Raw genomic sequence first — 21,228 nt, forward strand, 5'->3', positions numbered from 1 at the left:
ACTTCATGTCTCTTAGTTGACATTATTTCTATTAATGATTATTTATGTTGTTTAATTTTAAATTAGTATTATAAATAACAATTTTTAAAATAGTTCTGTAAATATTAAAAAGAAACTAATAGTAGCATTTTGGAGTTTTTACTTATTGAACATTATTTCTTCATAAAAAATAAAAATATCTAACATAAACATTAAAGAATATAGAATTACTTTGTTGTCATTCATATTTGACATGTTCATAAACATTTGTCACGTCATCTAACATAAAAATATCTAATATTAATTTTAGAATCGGTTGATAAATTTATTAAAAAATCCATTATATGTTTTGACCTTTATAATCATATATTTTTATTTTATTCTTAAATTAATATTTAATGAAATAAATATTATATTATTTTTCTATTATTTAATGTTTCGGTAGGTCTCTTTTTCGTCCACAATCTCTTAGGTCTCATACTTTTAATTGACGTGACAGTAATAACCTGGTGGTCGGCCTGAAGAGTGGTCGACCTGGTTGTCGACCCGGTGGTCGGCCACACAGTTGGTGGTCAATCAGCCTCGTAGTGTCAGGAGACCGTACGATATTCAGAAACAAAGTCAAATTGTATAAAGCAAGTTGTATAAAACGAAGTCAATAAAGCACAAACATTGACCTTCATTTAGGCACCACTGGGCTGACCACCTACCAAGCTGACTGACTACCAGACCGAGTGGCCGACTACCAACCAAGCCGATTAATCACCAGACTTTTACTGTCACGTCAATTAAAAATATATTGTCAGCATGCCACGTCAGGACCTCCTAAACTATATTTGTCCATTTTGACGACAAACCTATATTTGTTTCAATTTTATAAAAATAAAAAATCAACTGAGACAACAAATAAATACGTGACATATTTGAGATTTTGTACGAAAAAAAGTACCTACCGAAATATTAATCCTTCTTCTATTATACATTCTCAGAAGATTCATATATTTCAAATTATATGATAAAAATTAAAACTGGTAAAACTGTTAATATTATTGCGTTTACTCTATTTTGTTATTCTTTTTACATAAAGTATGTGTCCATTTTATAATATAAAGTTATATTGAGAACAGAATTTACGCACTAAGCTGAGTTTTTCTTATACTGTAATTTGAGCTTAATTTTCAATTATTTTTTTTCTGTTGGTCAGAAACATATAACTTTTTTTAATAGATTTTCAACAAAATTAATCTTATCTAATATTAGAAAAAAAGTGTTTCTTCCCTAATGCATTGAGGTGTAAGAAAATGTGACTATATTTAACATTTATATAAATTATTGAAAGGTATTTTTTGACTATTTTTCAACCCCTGTACCTACTAAAGTGTTTTTGAACTTTTCATAATAAGGATGGGGTGTTTTAAGCCCACACAATCTTCATAAAGATAAAGACATTTGGTTCTTTTCCCATGTTGATCTCTAAAGGGCGTGTGGCCATCACGTGGAATGAAAAATTATTTTGTTTAAGGGAAAATGATAAATTTACCTTATGAATGAATGAAAAATCAATTTAGTATGTTATTGATGTAAATAATACAAATTGACTTTTAATATTATTACTTAATAATAAAATATTTTATAATTTAGGGTTGAATTGTTTTTAAAATTATAAATTAATGATAATGTCTAATGTATTCAATTATAAAATATAATATTTATTATTTTGTTTCATTATAATTTATGAGTGTTTTTTTAATTAATATCATTTTTACAGTGTTTGCATAATATCATTTCGGTTATTCGGGACCTAGCCCAATACTAAATCAGAAATGAGACGTCCAAAGGTGGATCTGAAATTATGAATCCAAAAATTAAACTTCGCCTAAGTCCATTATGTGATTAGATACGATTTTATTAACAAATGTTATAATCTAAAAAAGGATTTTATATTAATTATTATTTTTGTATTTTGTTATTATTTTCCTTTTTGTAACTGAAATATTTTCTTATTTAAAAAATAAATGATACGTAACTATTTTGTTTATAATAAGTACTTCCATAATCTAGAGAAACTTTTTAGCTTAAAATAGTTATTAACTTTGAATTAGAAAATTCGCATTATTTTCATTGTTGAGTTTAAGGAACAAATTATAATCAACATCACACGTTCCACATGTGAATATAACTTCTGCATGCATAAATTTACATAAAAACATTAAGAAGCGTGACTTTTTAAAGTTTTAGTGCATAATAAATAAACATTTACATCTAATAACGTTAAATCTTAAAAAGAACTATAGTGGGCGATATGTGTTAAAAGAAATTATATAATATACTTTATTTCGATTTGTAGCTGGAAGTCAAGTCTTTTATGTACAAAATATCACATGCAAAAAAATATTCAAATGTTCAAGTGTGTTTGTTTCAATCATTTAACGATAAATACGTAATAAATACGTAATAAATACATAATAAATACGTAATAAATACGTAATAAAAGTAATCAAAGTATTTATAAACTTTTTTAATAAACTTTTGATTAAGGCTAATCCAATTATCGTTCATACCCTAATAATCTAATTTAGAATAATCTAATTTAGAATCTGATTGATCGATTTACCAATTGTTTCGTTGCTAAATGATCGATTCTTCAATCCATGACTAAACAAACGTTCATACAATATATACTTAATAAATATTTTGATTTTAAATTTACCTAAACAGAGTTTAAAAAGAAAGTTTATTAAGGTAGTTGAAAGATTAAAAGAGTTACGTATATTTAATTTAACTTTTTACCTCCATTTCTAAATTATGTAAAATTATTGAACGTATTAGAATAAAATTTTCAGTTAAGATTCAAGGAGAATACCATGTTTGGAACCATTTTCGTTTAAAGCTAGAATAAATAATCACATTTAAAATTTTTTCTATTTTGAAACTTATAATTTCATAAGTTTACATTTTAAAAAACAACATAAAATATTCTGTCAGAATGTCAAATAACAAAATAAAGAATTATAAACGAGTAAAAATATTATAGAAGATGAATTCAGTTTATTTAATAACTTCTGCTTTTATTTTATGAAGCATGGCGCTAAATATATGAAGGAACATTTGATGTAGTTTTATGAAAATGTTTAATGTAATTGTTAAGTTTATTCTTATGCATTTTCTTTTTAATTAACTTTAATTAGAAAAAAGGTTTAAAAGGTAAAGAGACTTATATATAAAGACAACATTAAAATCCATAGATATTAATTTTGTGAACTTTTACTTTTCTTTTCTTTTTTTTTTACTTTTTACTCAAAGTAACAGTAACATGAGGTGACCCAAAACATAAAGCTTATTTTATATCTAAATCAGTAACGTATTTTAACATAAAGCTTATTTTATATCTAAATACCTTTTCAATTAACAACTCATTTACATTCGTAATATTTATTTACAGATAATAAAAATATAATAAGTAAGACTAATTTATGAATATTTTAAAAAATTATATATATAAACAAATTTGTACAAATTAATTTATGAATAATTTAATTTAATTATATAGAAAAATTCACTTCTATTTTTTTAGTGTTTCTTTTTACATAATAATTTTTTATGTGAGTTTTGTTTTAATTATGATCACGTTCATATATTATAAAATTGAAAGTAAGAACAATAAGAAATGTTTTTATGAATATTATTTGAATTCATCTTCGTATAGTAAAGTATTTTATATTTATTTAATGTTAAAATACGTTACTTAGTATAATTTAACTCAACTCATCACGAATTAATTATTTAATGAGTTAATCCAGTCCAATTTATTTATTAGGATGTCTGAAAACTTTGAATTCCGTCCAATCTACCACATATTTATGGGTTAAACAAATTGATTTATTAGCTCACTTAATTACAATTTTTTCTTTCTTCAATCTAAAAGATAAATAATAATTTTTTTCTAATTAAAATTTAAATAAAGTTCAATTCAAATATAGTCCAACATGATGTCAAACTCTATACAGTCCAAAATTAAAAAAAGACAATACAATCTAAAATCATGTTAAAATCCAAATATACAGTTCAGAAACATAAAAATACAAAACAAATTAATATAAAATATCAAATTATTGTTGTCACTTTTCGTTTATAATATTAGAATCTTGAATGAATAAATTCATAACATAATAAGGTTTAGGTTTAGGGTTTTTATTTTTTTTAATATAATTAAAATTTATGGATGGGTTGATGAGCCAATTTGGAGAGTTGCTCGCTCCACCACCTCAAATCCTTCCTACACCTCCCACTATTTTTTTTATTCCAAAAATACCTTACCTTAATTTAAATTTTACCTAAAATCCTAAATCTCCTCCCTACACCCTCCTTTTTTTCTTCTCTTATTCCACACAGATGGCTGCACATATTTCACTTTCCCAGTAAAACTTGCCCCAGGAATCAAGTCCTCATTCTTTACCGGAGGCATCTTACTTTTTCTTGCAGGAACGCTTTGCTTTAGCTCTATCAGGGTTGGCATCACACTTAGAAGATGAATCTTCACTTATACCAATTTCATTTGAAGAAATTTTACAAGAATCTTCATCTGCAATAGGTAGACTTGGTTCCTCCACTGCTACAAATGTTCGGGTATCGTGCGTGCTTTCTCTCTCCATCTCTTCTTCACCCAACTTGTCTGATTTATAAACCACACTTTTGATTAAAAATCATAATCAAATTCAAAAAACAAAAAATAAAAAATAGAAAAAGGAAACCTATAAAAAAGATTCTCAGAAAAATTCGCAAAAGAGAAGAAAATAAATTCACTTTGGTTCATTCTCATTCTCCCGTTCACTTTCTTTCTCTTTTAGGTTTCTTCTTCTTCATTCTTTTATCTCTTCCTGATTTCTTTACATTTTATTTTTATTTATTTATATTCAAGGGTTAGCTATTCGTGAGATTAGAGTAATTGGTGTGTTTGTTTTTTTGTGAAGGCCATTTTTTCTTGATGATAAAGTTGCGATTTCACTGGTGTCGTTTTGCCTAAGATGATGACATTTTTGAGAATATAGTAATCTGGATATGGGAATCTGGATTGAAGTTCTTTCTTCAGCATGGATTACTTTTGAACTCTGTTAATTTGATAATTGGTTGGTCTCCCTCACACTTTTGAGGAACTCATTTTTTAGGTGCACCTCGATTCTTAAACGGATGTCGAGATCTGTGGACGGATATCGGCATTTGTTTGTCCTTCAACGAATGTTTATGTCCGTTTACAAATTCAACGCATATTCACATCCGTTTAAATATTATTGAAGGGCAAAAGAGGAATGGAGAGGTACAGGAAGTCATGTGTGGTGGTGGAGGGAGTAACTCTCGTCAATTCGACTCACCACAGGTTCAATCTAGGTGAATCGGGTTCTTAGTGGATCGAGTTTAATTTTGATCCATATCGAAATTTGTAATTTTTTTTTAAATTTAATATGGCTCGAACCCGTTTAATACGTTTTAACAACACTACATATTATTTATATATATATATATATATATATATATATAATTTCCTTTTTCTCTTCTTTTAATTAATTATTTTTCTCTATGTTCACAAAATTAACTTTTAAGTAATCTGAAAATTTAAATTTTTATTTTGTATACAATGCCTTTCACTCCTTTTAAACTTACCAAATATTATAACTTTTAAGTGTTAATAGGAGAAGTTGAATCCACAACCATTCATAATCTCTGTCCTTTTGCATCTACCTTTTAACTTTATCACTAAGTCATATATTAAAGTTAATATAAAAACTTTCATTGTCTACTATTTTGAAATTCCCACTTGTATACTTCTTTTTATATAAAATTTAATAATTTTATTTCTATTATTTCTTACCGAACTATATAGAAATTATGTACGTTAGGGAATTATTTGTTTTATCATTTTCTCATTAAAAGTAAGACTTAAAACATTACTACCTAAATAAATCATAAATCATGAATTTTTCTTGAGCGCTTCTCCCTGCACCTCACTAAACTCACCTTGCACCTCCCAATTCTTTTGTAATTCCAACTGTACCCGTGTCAGTGAGAATATTTTGATTTTATAAAAAAGTTAACCCATCTTCAAAGCTTCTGTCGCATCTCACATTTGAAACCTACACCCCCTTTCTGAAAGGCTGGACTCTTTCTTTTTCCTCCTCTCCGGTCCTCCTCCCCTCCTACCCTTTGTGCTCTTCCTTCCCCCTCCTCCCTTCACTGTTTCGTGTTGTTGTATGATAGAATATATGTTTGTGCTTGATTTCTGGTTGATATGCGCTTGAGCATGGTTTTTGTGCTTGATTTGGGATGGGCGTTGGAACCGAGACGAGTTGTAGGCATAACCGCACTTAGAATTGCGATTAATGCCCGCCACACTTGGATGTGCGGATGAGGTGGCGCCACAATGGGATCTACGCCTGATGGTAACCGCAGTTAGACCTGCGGTTGGGTTGCATGGCTGGCGCACTTGGAAGTGCGGATGTGGGTGGTCCGCAGTTGGATCTGCGGTTGAGGCGAACCGCACTTGGATCTACGGTTTTCGTTGCTGCACATGGAGTTGCACTTAACGAGTTGCGTTTTAGGAGTTGCGGTTGTTTATGTTTTTTGTTTATTAGGTTAGTATCTAATTCAATTTTACTAACCATATTCATATAATAAAATTGTTCTCTCTTTTATCCAATTCAGGTTAGCAAAAGTTAAGCTTCCTCTTTTATTTTCTTTTCACATAACCACTTACTCCTTTATTCTTTCTTTTTCTTTATTCTTTGAGTGTTCCTCCCTGCACCTCACCTGTTTCATCCTACACCTCCCAATTGACAGATATACCTCATTTAATAAAATATGAAAAAAGTAATGATGGTTTAATGATATTTCAATCACCAACAACCCTTAATCATGTACTATTATATTATAGCAATTAACATGTATTATAAGCTTGTGCATGCACCCTATCTCAGTTCTCCTCTTTTAATCAATAAAATAAAGTATAAGCAAAATGACTAATTTTACCCTATTTAACGTTGCTATTCTTAAATTATTTTTCATACAAATTATATTGGTTACATTGTTTTTATTAATTAAAGTTGTTTACATACATACATACATATATATATATATATATATATATATATATATATACATACATACATATATATATATATATACATATATATATATATTTGAAAACCAATATTTGATTTTTCTGTGATGACCGGAGTAATTTAATTAGGTAGATCAGCGAAGGAAGCTTATTATGAAATTTAATCTCTCACACTCTCTCTGTGTTGCCAGGACCTAATCGAAACAATCCCTTTGCCCTCTTCCTAATTTTCCCCTCCAAGTTGAAACCAATGTATGGAAGTATCCGAAGCCAACACCCTAAAAGCACACCCTTTTCCTACAAAACGACTGTGCTTTGGTCGTCGTCTCCACCGAGGCATGTTATTCGCTCATTGCCTCTACTCTTCAAATATTATTCACCATAATACTTGCATCCAATAGAGACGTTGACTTCGTGCTTGTTCTGGAAGTGGAACACTCTAGGCGAGACTCGCATTTCCAACTGCGGCAACCGTAGAACCGCACTTCCAAGTGCGACACACACTAAACCGCACTTCCAACTACGACGAGACCATAACTGCATTAGTCTCCAACTTTGTCCCTGCCACATATCTTTGTCCCTACCACAAATCCTTTATTCATCCACGATACAATCCCACAAATGCCTCTTAATCACACAACACTCGAAGGACGAAAGTTCTGTGGGAATGAAGGGAGGAGGAGAGGAGGAAGAGAAGGGGAGGAGGAAAAAAGGGTGCAGGGTTTGGTATGAAATGCAAAAGAGAAAATGAGTTTTTTAAAATGACTCAAACAAAAATAAAGCAGTTAAAGGTTATGCCAAAGGTTCTGCTCTTCTAACAGAGGCACTATTGTAAAAGTAAAAAAAGAGGAAAGTGCAGGACGAGATACCTGAGATGTAGGATGAGATACCTGAAGTGTATGAAGAATCACTCTTTTTCCTTTTCTTTAAAGGAAAAACCAAACAATCATACTATATTTAGATAACGTAATATCATACTTAATTAATTGTGTTAGTTAATTAGCTAATTTTTTCCATTACTTATTTATAATTTTTGTTCTATTTTACTTCATTGGTTTAAATTGATTTTAAATTTCAAATAAATGAAATTTGGTCTTATAATCTTTTAAAATCAATACAATTCCGTACCTATCGTGTAAATTGAATTAATAGTCTTAATTAATGACATTGTCAATGAAAGAATATCGTGGCCAATTAGTAATGACAATTTAAAACTGTTATCATTAATTAATATCGCTATTTTAAGTCAATTTTGGGAAAAAAAGTGAAACCAATTAAATAATGAATAATTAATTTGAACCATTTATTGAAAGTACAACAAATTGAACGGAACAAATAAATGATATAGAAAAACTAATTAAACCTAATTTTTTATAGTAAGTTCTCACGTTTTAATTTCATAAATAGAAAAAATAATTAAAAGAAAATATTGATAGAAAAAGCAGTAGCCGACAAATTGACTAAATTATACATATATATATATATATATATATATATATATATATATATATATATATATATATATATATATATATATATATATATATATATATATATATATATATATATATATGGGGTTTGCTAACGCGCATATGCCTGTTTTTCAGTTGGTACATTTTAGTACCGGGTTTTAGTAGACAAAAATATCCTTATACATTATGGATTCTAAGTTTTAAGGTTAAGGGTATTTTAATAATTTTCATTTTCAAAACTTAAAAAAAAAAAAAGAAACCCCCCAAACCCTTACTCACCTCTCTCATTCCTCTCAATCCTTTCTCTTTCATCTCTTTCACTCCAACCTTTTCTCTGTCATCCCTACTGTAGCCCCAATTGAAAAAAATCAAAAACACATGCCTTTAAAAAAAATTTCCTTTGTAAAGAGTTGAGTCATTGACATATTCACCTTCAAGGCAAAGGTTCATTCAAGATCTCTTCAATTTCACCATCTTCACTAACCTCTCTAATTTCATCATCTGTATTTGTCGAATCATCATCTCTAAAAAAACCCTCCAGGCCAATTACCAATTCTTTCTGATGTCATTATGCTTGTGAAAATTAGATAAAATTATATATGACAAAAATTATAAAATGAAAACTCATTATAAAGTCATTTTTTTTGTAAGAAATTGTTTAACAACTAAGTGTTTCTGATTTTTTTCCAGGTCAATTACCAATTCCTTTGATGTCATTATGCTTGTGAAAATTAGATAAAATTAGATAAGACAAAAATTATAAAATAAAAACTCTTCATAAAATCATTTTTTGTAAGAAATTGTTTAACAGCGAGTATTTCTGAATTTTTTTCCAGGTCAATTACCAATTCCTTTATGCTTGTGAAAATTGGATAAAATTAGATAAGACAAAAATTATAAGATGAAAACTCATTATAAAATCATTTTTTTGTAAGAAATTGTTTAACAGCGAGTATTTCTGAATTTTTTCCAAGTCAATTACCAATTCCTTTATGCTTGTGAAAATTGGATAAAATTAGATAAGACAAAAATTATAAGATGAAAACTCATTATAAAATCATTTTTTTGTAAGATTGTTTAACAACAAGTGTTTCTGATTTGATTTTTTCAATTGAGACTACAGTAGGGATGACAGAGAAAAGATTGGAGTGAGAAAGAGGAAAGAGAAAGGGTTGAGAGGAATGAGAGAGGTGAGTAAGGGTTTGGGGGTTTCTTTTTTTTAGTTTTGAGAATGAAAATTATTAAAATACCCTTAACCTTAAAACTTAGAATCCATGATATATAAGGATATTTTTGTCTACTAAAACCGGTACACATTGCTAAAATGTACCAACTGAAAAACAAGCGTACGCGCGTTAGCAAACCCATATATATATATATATATATATATATATATATATATATATTACCACTAACTATTTATAATTTAAAAATTTATTGGAGTAATTTTAGATAGATAGATATAATATTGGGGGAGCCAAAATATGCTGGCACTGTAGTGTAGTGTTGTCTCATGCAACAATACTGTTTAAAACAATTCCAAAAGGTAAACAGTGTGATGAACTGAAAACATAGCCTTACCTAGTTGATACTGAGCATCTTATGGTTATCTGAAACTTGTGTCTCAACAATAATCCATAGAATTGGTGCTCTTTATGGAAGAAGATCGTAAGTCCAATTCCAACCCATAAAGATCTGCAGGGTGCAATTACATATAAAGCTTTGATTTTGGCGGTTTGTAGCTTGTATTGTAGCATCTGCAGCCATAACAACAGCCATCAGATTTTGTTGAAAAAAAGCCAAGTGGGGCCATCCTCATACACTTTCACTGGCTCCCTTTTCTGATTCTCTATTATGTACCCGTGCTTTTATTCACCTGCAAGTTCAGAAAATCTTAACCAGAATTGGGTTACTCTGATGTGAGAGTCAATGAAAGGTGAAGGAACGACTGAAGTGAAAAAATTGGCATGCAATAGTTCATGTGAACAGTTGCAGCACCATTTGAAGCCACACAACTAGTCTCCTTTGTTGACCCTTTTGGCAAACCACTCGGCATTCTTTATATTGGGAATATTTCTTTCAAGATTGAAGATTAAAATTCCACGCATACATATGTCTGAACTTTCTATCCTTAATTCGAAACGTGTTATAATCACTCATTTCCTATCACTAGCTATCTCTTGGCTGTGGCTACAAGCTGATACAAGGTTAATAGATTTTGGGTCAAACCACTATGTTCCCGAGTTACAAAACTAGGTGTGGTTTATGTACCATGGTGGCTCCTGATTCCAGCAATCAGACAAACAATAGTTTTGGTAAATTTCAGCTTAACAGCCTATTATAGAGGAATATGTTAATTCCTTTTAGTTAAAGTATCAGGACATCATGGAAGGGTGAGTATACAACTTTCAACACAAAATGACTTCAAGGGCCAGGACTATATCAGAGGGTAGAATATTTCTATACAAAGTGACAGACTTAAAGAAAATGATGTTTGGGGAAATTGAAAAAAGCTTTTTATGATGGAATAAGCTATATCATGCTCGATATAGATAAATTCGTGCCCTCACCGATGAATTGCTGCATACTAAACATGATATTAGTTCGCGGGGAATACTGAGCTGATGCCAAATCCGAACAAAAATCTGTCTTACAAATGACTTGGAGTTCCTTTATTCTCAGCAACTTCTTTTATAAAAATGCTTTTAAATACTTTAAGGGAATAAAAGTATACCTTTTCTTTCATAATTGTAACAAACAAACAAACACAACTTACATTTATGATGAATTTCTAAAGATCAAGTTACCTTCTATATATACTTAAAAACCTCCTTTTTAAAACCAAATATTAGACACAAGTAGTAAAAAGTCTTTTTTTTTTTTTTTCAAATCACTACATCTATTGGAAGAGCTATTCATGGTTGAATCAAGAAAACAAAAAATCAGACTTTTTAAAGTTAAAAAGCATTGTTCAATACAAGTGTCAGTTACGGGTAAGAACAAATTTATCTGTGTGAACTTGTGATGAAAATATGAAAAGAATATATAAGAAAAGTCTATTTTTTTTGGTTGCTTAGTTAGCCGAAGTATATGCTGAAACGATAGTTACCCATTTCCCCTGCAGCTTCATGCAAAAAATAGAAAATAACATCATTCAATCTCTTCACAAAACCCACACCCAAAGTCTAATTCCCAGCTATCTACATGATCCCTCAAATCACATCACTACAAGACACATGTCTGTGAGCCTAAATGGGAAACAATCTTCGTACTTTGTGAATAAGCCTTCGGCATATAGGACATACTCTGCTCTCCTCATCGACAATCCTGCAAAATGCACTCAAATGTGAATCTTCTGAACTTTGTATAAACTGAAGCCTGTGAAAATATTCAGTAGTGAGTACCTCTGTGCGCAGTCATAGCAAGTGGCACAGTGTCCACAAGGAACAAAGAAGCTGTTGCGTTGTTCATCATAACAAATGCAACATAATTTTTCATCATATAACTCCTCTGAGGAAGAGCTACTACATGCTTCTGAATTTTGTTTATCATCTTTTGCATTTGTTCCATATGACATTCGATTTTCCTCCCCTCGCATCAATGGCTCAGTTTCGGCCCGTGTTGCAACCACATTACTTGTTCTGTATGTAACATCGATTGTAACTTGACTATGCTGCTCAGCATCACCATAAACTCCAAGAATTTTCAGAATCAGATAAACAACAATCGCAATAACTCCTACACGCAAAAATGCGGCATCTTTAGCAACAAAAAGTATATATAATTCAACCAAAGGCTTCAGAACAGAAACTTTAATCATTGTACCTAGAAGTAATACGTAGACAAACACACGGGCCACTAAAGAAATGTCAACATACGTTACCCCATCTCCCTGTAACCAATCGATGTAACAATGTATTGTTGAGTTACTTCGGTGAAGATCTCCAAAGTTAAATGAGTCAGACAAGGTTTCTTGTGCCTTACATTGTTGGCTGCCGTAAGAATAACATAATGAGTATCTGGGAAGAAAAAACTGAGCTTACAAGGTCCATTTTCAGTGGAGCACATCTTCTTGGCTTTGGTGGTATCATATACCTTTGCTGAAACATTAACTTCCATAGTCAAGATTATGTTCTTTGCATTCATGTTTAGAACTCCAATGTGGTATCTATCATCTTCCTCGACCATGTATTCAGCTTCTTTACCTAGTAATGTCCACAAAAATCAAAATGCCCTGCCTCTTTCAAAATTTCCATTTAGCTAGCAAATAAAAGATAAATGGGCGTAACACTAGAGAATAGAATTGGACATATTGCTCCTTAATTGGTATGAATTTCTTATTGAAAGAAATAATGACTGACGTAAGCTTTCTGAAAAAAGATTGTTTCTTTAAAATAAAGTCATGACAAGCGAGAAGCAACTTATAATGAACAACAATAAGTATCACTGATTCTTGTTGACTAGTAATATGACTAAATAGTATAGTAAATGAGAGTCAACCCTCTTCTTTTAAATTAGTTTTTAATGTTGAGTTAAATTTTAAGATGATGTAAATGAAAGTTTACCTTAATAATTGTTAAACTTAACAAACAGGGTGTTATCAAACAACTCAAATGAATAATCTTTGTCAAGAATAGGGTAGGTTGAGAATCTCACGTCAATTATTAATGAGAGAAATAGTGTATAGAAGTACAAAAGAATTTGGAATTCGTGATCCAAATTCTAGTTTCAAAATTGCAGCCCATGCTTAATTACTAATATCACTAAAGTCGTTTTTGACCCAATTTTTTGCTAAGACAGCTAATTCTGTAATCAATTACCATTAACAGTCTCTCGAAGAGAAATTGAATTGAGGAAGGTCGTATGTGAATCCTGTAGTTGTTCAAACTTCACGTCTCCTGCGAAATAAGAATGATTCTTGAGACAAACCTGAAATTCATACTAAAAAAAATGAAAAAAGAGAGACAGGCATGACCTTTAACCACCATCCATGTAGCTTATCCAAACCAGTAGTAGTATGTTCTTCCCACCTAAGACGGATGGTGGAGCCGTGATTTAACCACAGAGAAATCCCCTGAAGTTGAAAAGTCAATTTCTTCAAAGACATTCTTCTGGGTGATTGCTTTAGAACAAACCAAACCAAACCAAACCTTGTAACAATGTTACCTTGCTTTTATACGCTTCAACAAGGAAAAAATCCGACGCCGTCCAATTAGTTTGGGAGCTCAACTCGGGCTTCTTATTGAAAGTGTGAACAAAGACTTGATTTTTATCCTTGCTTGACACTTGAAGCTGCTTCACAAAAACAGAACTGGTTGTAATCAAACGGGATGAGGCAGGACCAAGCAAGATAAAGGAATCCCTGTAATACCCATAACGGAGTGTTGCTGAAACTGCAAAATAGAAACATAGAGAAAAAAAGGAAAAAAAGAAAAAGGCAATGCGTTAGAAAGAGTGATGAAAGGAGGGAGGGAAGCACAGAAGATGAAAAATGACATGCCAGAAATCCAAATGGCGAGAGGAGGCAGCATCCAAGCATGTTGCCACCGGTGAGGCTGAGATTGTGCAGTGCGCATGGGTGGATGTAACAGAGCTATTGATTTGATACAATTCAAGATAGCAGCATTGAGAGTTGAAGAGTTTGTCTCTTCTTTTATGAAACTAAACGTTAGGTGTGGTGTGAGAGATTGGCGGGTATTTGAATTGCTGGTACAGGCATGTATGTTGAACGTTAGGTGCTACTTACTATAAGTTTAATTACTTTCCACATCAACTAGTTCAATTCTGCATTTCTTTTCATTAATATACTTCTTCAAGAGTAAACACAATCAAACGCTAAACACTGACTGACAGACTTAAGAGTACATCATCACCTTATAATTTCTTGTGCACATGGATACAATTTTAACATTAAATATTACAGCACTTAATCATAAAAGTAAACAGTGTCTACATATGCATGCTAACAAAATTAAAATGAACGAAAGCATAGCAAAGCATGGTAAGGTTTACCGTTTATATCAAAATACTGACAGCAAGCGTGACAAAAATCAAAATAGATGTCTTTTACAAGGAATACACACGCTGATATGCAGATAGGGCGGATATGCCTATAATTAAGATATGTTTGACAGATGATGTAAAAGTCAAAAGCTGAAGAAACAACAGTATATATTATAGTACAAGAAACATAATATTTGGGTTTTAAGGTTTAAAAGCAAGTAAAAAGACTGTCTGAAAAATATGTAAAAGTAGACAAGACAAACATTATTCAAGAACAAAAACAGGTGCAACTATATTTGTAGACGACAACATGGGTCACTCCCTGTCGTCAATGACCCACAAAAAATTGAATAACTTCATGGTCAGATATTGTATTTTGTGGCGTCCAGAATAGGGTATGGTGCCCTTGCTGGCCTAGTTGACTTTGTTTGTCGTTGTATTTGAATTATGTATATTCTTCTCTTAAGAAAACACGTATTGAGTTTGAATTATTGAGAGTCTAAAAATTCTCACTGTTGCCAAATGGAATGAATGAGTGATGGTGTAGAAATATAGAGAAAAATTGGTGTAAGCTCTTGGGCCATGACCTTTTGCACTCCTCGTTTCTCTATCTGCACCGAATATCTCGAAGTGAAAAACAAAGACACCCTTTAATTTTATCTTTAAAAAGCAACCCTACCCATTAATATGTCACGAGAAGCAGTTGCAAAATTTGCAAAAATCTCTTTCTTTATTTTAATTATCTTAGAAAATATAAAAAAACTGAAATATCAATTGTAAATATTGGAAAACATTGATATTAATAATTATTTTTAGTCAATCTTCTTGATACTACTTTTTAAGTAAAAAATTTATCAAGATTATTTTAACTGGTATTGACAATTTTTTTTTCCTAAAATGACATTAATTAAAATTGTTTTTAAGCAATATTAATCACAATTATTTAAGTTAGTATATCTATTGGTTAGAGAATATTTTTGCCGACTTTTTTGTCATTATTGTCTGGAAATTCTTCAAAATAACATTGGAAAAAAATCGTTAGCAAAAGTTATCATTGTTAGTAATGATAAAAAGATAATTACATCAATATCTAAATAACCTTGACAATTACCAATAAAAAATCTAATTTATATATGTAAAACAGCCTACATGACATTTATCTAAACAATCCGTACTAATAATGATTTATAATAATAACAAAAATATTCATAATAATTTAAATAAAATCATTCCTACCAAAATCAATAAAAATAAAATAAAGCACTAGTCATTTAGTAAAAAAAAAATTTCTTATCTTTTCAATTTTATAATTTAAGAGTAAAAGTTAGAAAAATCCATTAAAAGCGTTAGCACATAAAGAAGTTATGATTGTTTAGGAGTCTATTATCCTTCTATTGAATTTTTAAAATATATTAATATTAGTATATTAACTTTTTAAATATATTTTAAAAAATCAAAATTAATCTTCATTTGTGTATTTTGAAATTTTAGAAAAAATATGATTATTTCTATTCATCCATGCAAAACTTCTGAAAGTTCATTCATATAATTATATGCACAAAATTCTATATTAATCAAATGTTTACACAAATAAAAACTTACTCTAATACGATCGATTATAAGAATAATTAATCGTTAAAATAATATAATTTTGCAATGATCTCAAACACACATTTGATATACCAAAAAAATAACTTCGGAGAAACATAAAAAAACATAGTTCATGCAAATTACTTATCCAATATAAAAAATAATACAGTAAAAACATAATGTTAGGGTGCCTTTCTTTTTCAGGCCACACCACCATCAGTTTCAACTTCCAATCTTCCTTATTAGTAAGAACAAGTTCTGATCGACTGCAAACTTAACACAATGAGAAGCATGTCCTCTCAGCATCAACTGAAGCCCTCCAAATGATGCATATACCTCCCTGGTGCAAGAAAAAGAACTCGGTTGGAGAATTGACCAATCTCAAGAACAAAAGCATAAACTGAGGTAGAACTATGAAAGAAAAACATGCGCCGTCATACTGTGATTGCAAAGACACGAGACTCGATTAAGCAAAATGTAAATAACATTCTAATCAAACTCCATGAAATAAGTAGACAAACATAAAGCTTACAAATATGCAACTAAACTATTTCTCTGCTAATACAATTTGCATGTAAAGCACGATTTGATTGAACATCCTAGATCCTCAGATGATACTTTTAACGAGAACAAAATGAAGTAAGACACCAATATGGAAAAAATGTACGTACACTTCAAACTCAGGTTTTGAACATCCCTCAATGTTATACAGCCTTCCATGCATGATGTATTCAAACTTGTCTTGAATTGACACCTTGCCCTCCTGGAGAAAGATCAATTCAGTGTGAAGCCAGTATTGACTACGTTTGCGACAATTATAATTCATTGAATTTGTTGAGAATAATCCAAGTGTGAACCCATGAACCCATGACTCCAAGTGGAAATAATTCATGCATGAAAGACTCAAGAACTGATTGCCTTAAAATTATGGGCTAAAAGTGGTGTTAAATGCTTTATGTGTGTTAAGACTTATGTCACATATATAACCTCTTCCTAATAAACCTCTCTATAACATAACTCAGTGGTATCAAAACCTGGTTCAAGATGACTGACTTATATCACTATAACAACAACAACATCGTAACCATAACAAAAAGGTATTAGTATGACCATAACCGTAACAAAAAGGTATTAGTATCACCACTTAGACCGCTATAACAACAACACTAACATAACCATAACAACAGGGTATAAATAGCTTATCGTACATGTTAGGTTTCTGGGTATGAAACATAACTGTCTCACAGCACACACTCACACAATAGCACCCAAATGGTAAGAAAAGAATGAAAATATGTATTCACATCAACCAATGTCATGTACATCAACCAATGTCATGTACAAGCAGTAACTGGGAGCATAATCCCCCTCCAGAGGATCAAGGTTCCTGTCTATACAATTGATATCAAAAATTGTCCCCTCTACCAGACCCCCCTTGCCTTCTTATAAAGGCAACCCACTTCTAACTACCCAACAACAATTAATTCCTAAACTGAACAATTAATTCTTCAACTGTTTTCTCTCTCCTGCACACCTATTACCCATTATAACCTATCATATTATATCCTATCAGTACACCAGAGGGAAAATATAATATATGAAAGAAACTTATCCTTGAGGAGAGATTGTTGAGAATAATCCAAGTTAAGTAAAAGTTAAAAGTAGTGTCAAATGCCTTATGTCATTTAAGACTCGTGTCACATTTCTAACCTCTCCCTAATAAACCCCTCTATAACATAATCCATCAGAATTTAATTTAACAGATACCTTTCACATACTTATATATTACCATCATATGGTAGTTAAAGCTTGAAACACCCTGCTAAATATCTCTTCACTTATTCTGACACTAATCCTTAACCATCTATAATTTGTTTAATCCCATTCAGGCATTACAACTACTTGTTCCAGTTTCTAAATAAGTGCATTTGCAAGCAGATAACCTTAGGGTAACATTCTGAGACCTTTCTCCACAGTCAACTACAACATGACTTGTATTTCAAAGTATGGAAGGCATTTAATTTAATTTGACTCAGCGCCTTTTCGTTCTAAATCTACCTTAACCAGTTCATGTTGTTTAGTTAGCACCATCAGAAAGAACCTTCCATTATATATGTGATCGAGAGACAATGAGCCAATTTTTAGCTAAGTCCACAATATGATCAGGCAGAAAACAAAGCGTATATAAGAATTGGATTATAGAAGAGGTTTAAGCACGGAACTGTAAATGAATTAGTTTACCTTAGTATTCAAAACAAGTGAAGGAGACAAAGCCATCAAGAATCTTTCTTTTTCCTTCATAGGATAAATCTCTGTATTTACATCTAGAAGCATGTACATGTCACGCTTCTCACTCCGTGCCACAATCCGAGAAACTGCAAGAACATAGCAACGATCCTGTAAATGCTCAAAGAACTTTGTCTAACAAACATTATTCATAAGATCAAATAAGTTTTTCAACTAATAAAACTAGGAACTAACATAGGTCTACTATCGACCTAAAGTAACAACTAAAGTATAAAATTATTGCAAATTGAACAACATGCCATTGCTAAATTCAATTAAGTGGCAAATCTCTATCACAACCTACCAGAACCCGAATACCAATGTTTCCATAATTAAATTCTCCACTTGTACCCTAGGTTCATAGTCATTTGTCACTAAAAGTGAGATTTACTCTTGGAGCCAAAGCAAAATTATATTCTCCTTAATTTTCTGAAAAGACCTCAGCTCAATATGGTTTGTTTCATAAATTAAAACTCCTAAAAAAATAGAACCTAGCATTTTATTTATATCTCTGAAAACTCATTATGATTTAGGAAAATAATAACAATAATGTTCTAGCCAAAACTACTGCAATGCTAACAATAAACAGAATAGAGCCATACTTTCCAATAACCAATGATTCTTGTTGAGGCAACTTTCAAGTTCAAAATCATACAGCAGTTTGATCTTTAAAAGCATGAAAATGAAATGATACAAAGAAATAAGAGGTGCCCATACCCTTGTCATACTTTTTGCCATCTGGATCTAGAGTCTCAACCATGAAAATATCATCAAAAAGAAGTTCACTCATTCTCTCTTCCTTCAAAACCAATTACTTTCAGTTATCCAAACTCCAGAGCAGAGCAGCAGCCTAACACTGAACATATTGAGATTAGCACTAGAATTTAAAGGAAGAGCATCTATATGTATCCCTAAAAGAAAATTTAGAAATATAACCATTAAAGAAGCCACAATGACACTACCATGATATTCAACTCGTAGCATCTCAGTCACAACATTTCATGTGCCAAGACGTCATTAGACCATTCAAGAAAAATAGTAAAACACTTCAACAATTACAAATTAACAACATTCCATAAATTTAATCTTCCAACTTCCACACCAGTATGATAATTAAATACTAATTACAGATATGAATACAAGGCATTATAGTTTACCATCACTCTCCAGTTTTCTCCAATCTTGGCTCTCTCAACAAATAACATACAATGCAGTGAAACAGTTATTATAAAGATGCATAACTTTTGAAATTAAAAAAAAATTACAATTAGGTTCTTGAATTGTGTTTTTGGAATTCAGCTGACTCATGCATAAAGACATCAGGGGATTCTACATAGGATAAGGAGTGATAAAAACTCCTGATTTGAAGATGATCTTGTGATCCTAAATTCTCCTTCTAAAATACTTGTACACTCATGCATCAAAGCAACATAAACATCACTCTAAAACAAATGAAAAAAACAAAATCACAACTGTAATGTCACAGCATAAGATACAAATTCAAGCATTCAACTTCTTAATAGAAAGTTGTATTCGTAATAGAGAAGTCATAACTCATTTTACATAGCTAATAACAAAATTCTATTCAGAGGTTCAGCCTCTGTTATTCAAAAGAAAATCTATAGAAACCCTTAAAAAAAACAATAATCAAAATAGAATAGAGAGTGATTGAGTAGATGAGACTAACCAAGAATAGAATGGATGTCCAGTTCAATAAGCCGCAAATCCCCAAGCGGCGACTCCCTTGGGCAGTAGCTGTTGTGAAAGAAGAAAAAGTTCAGTGAGGGCAAGATATAGAGATTTTCGACTAGACTCTTATGGAAAGCTAAAATAAATAACTTCCCTTAAAATATTTTGTATCTTTAAATTTAAAAAATTTATTTACCTTTTTCAGTTGTTTATTTTATTTTATTCTTTTTTATATTGTTCACTTATGATATATTTACCTTTTTCAGTTGTTTAATTTATTTTATTTTTTATATTGTTCACTTAAAATATGTTTTATTTTTTATTTGAAATCTGATTTTCGATTTCCTTACCATTTTAGTTTATTTAATTTTATCTTAAGTCACTTAATTTTACAAAGTGATTTCTCTGTTTTATTTTTATTATATGTTTAATTTATTTAATTTTTTATTACATAATTTTTTATTGTAACTATTAAAATAAAAAATATTATTAAATTTATGAAATAATTATGAATAAATATTTTTTATAATTTAGTTACAGATTATATACAGCTAATCAACTTTAAAACAATACTTATAACCTTTAAAATATAAAATAATAAAATAGATATATTAATAAAAATAAATTTTGTAACTAATGCATGTATTAAAAGTTGTTATAGAAAGAAATTTTATAATTATAGATAAATTACATCATGTGAAATTTAAAATTTTGAAAACTTTTTTAACTTTTTAAATAATTAAAGTAAAAAGATAATAACTGTTGATCACTTTGTTATATTTCTGATTAAGAAAATAATATATCCATAGTCTTCTATATATATATATATATTCTAACTTTAATGTTATTATAAAAAAATATGAACACAAAATATCATATAATAAGATTAAAAAGTTACCTAAACAATTGCCAGCAATGACTACAGTAATAGAACTAAGTTATATAGATTGAAAAACAATTTTAAAATTAAATATAAAAGCAAAGTTATTCAGTCAAATTCTCTCACCATATATATTAAATGAAAGAATTAAATAATTTAGGTTACCGCCTATAAAAAATACAGAACTTTTTATTCATCGAAAAGAAGCCCGCCTTTGG

The 21,228-nt window shown here is 30.3% G+C and overlaps 2 protein-coding genes across 2 annotated transcripts; both read right to left on the reverse strand.

The window, feature by feature from the left end:
• Window positions 1–11,595: 11,595 nt before the first annotated feature.
• LOC124833911 (RING/U-box superfamily protein) lies at window positions 11,596–14,225 on the reverse strand. The gene is made up of 8 exons (XM_088108043.1): window positions 14,063–14,225; window positions 13,729–13,955; window positions 13,538–13,636; window positions 13,383–13,479; window positions 12,547–12,767; window positions 12,388–12,454; window positions 11,967–12,300; window positions 11,596–11,889 (listed from the first exon to the last, which is right to left on the reverse strand). Exons 1-8 carry the CDS (start codon window positions 14,136–14,138, stop codon window positions 11,811–11,813), a joined length of 1,200 nt encoding a protein of 399 aa, XP_087964169.1. The 5' UTR covers window positions 14,139–14,225; the 3' UTR covers window positions 11,596–11,810.
• A 1,997-nt stretch (window positions 14,226–16,222) lies between these two features.
• Window positions 16,223–20,262, reverse strand: LOC124833909 (DNA-directed RNA polymerases II, IV and V subunit 8B-like). The gene is made up of 5 exons (XM_047308480.2): window positions 20,129–20,262; window positions 19,159–19,297; window positions 18,397–18,530; window positions 16,827–16,918; window positions 16,223–16,495 (listed from the first exon to the last, which is right to left on the reverse strand). Exons 2-5 carry the CDS (start codon window positions 19,229–19,231, stop codon window positions 16,378–16,380), a joined length of 417 nt encoding a protein of 138 aa, XP_047164436.1. The 5' UTR covers window positions 19,232–19,297; window positions 20,129–20,262; the 3' UTR covers window positions 16,223–16,377.
• Between the last annotated feature and the right edge of the window lie 966 nt (window positions 20,263–21,228).

The sequence above is a fragment of the Vigna umbellata genome, chromosome 2 (assembly GCF_029865625.1).
Source record: "Vigna umbellata cultivar VRB3 chromosome 2, Vumbellata_1.0, whole genome shotgun sequence".
Lineage (NCBI taxonomy): Eukaryota > Viridiplantae > Streptophyta > Magnoliopsida > Fabales > Fabaceae > Vigna > Vigna umbellata.

What these genes read in the sequence shown, in the direction of transcription:
- LOC124833911 (XM_088108043.1), bottom strand. Translation starts at nt 14,138, where the DNA reads ATGCGCACTGCACAATCTCAGCCTCACCGGTGGCAACATGCTTGGATG. An exon ending in TGTCTACGTATTACTTCTAG is followed by an intron (nt 12,301 to 12,387) that starts GTACAATGATTA and finishes TTTTGCGTGTAG; the next exon opens with GAGTTATTGCGATTGTTGTT. An exon ending in TGCTATGACTGCGCACAGAG is followed by an intron (nt 11,890 to 11,966) that starts GTACTCACTACT and finishes TGCATTTTGCAG; the next exon opens with GATTGTCGATGAGGAGAGCA.
- LOC124833909 (XM_047308480.2), bottom strand. Translation starts at nt 19,231, where the DNA reads ATGAGTGAACTTCTTTTTGATGATATTTTCATGGTTGAGACTCTAGAT. An exon ending in TGGCAAAAAGTATGACAAGG is followed by an intron (nt 18,531 to 19,158) that starts GTATGGGCACCT and finishes ATGTTCTTGCAG; the next exon opens with TTTCTCGGATTGTGGCACGG. An exon ending in TCAAAACCTGAGTTTGAAGT is followed by an intron (nt 16,496 to 16,826) that starts GTACGTACATTT and finishes TTCTTGCACCAG; the next exon opens with GGAGGTATATGCATCATTTG.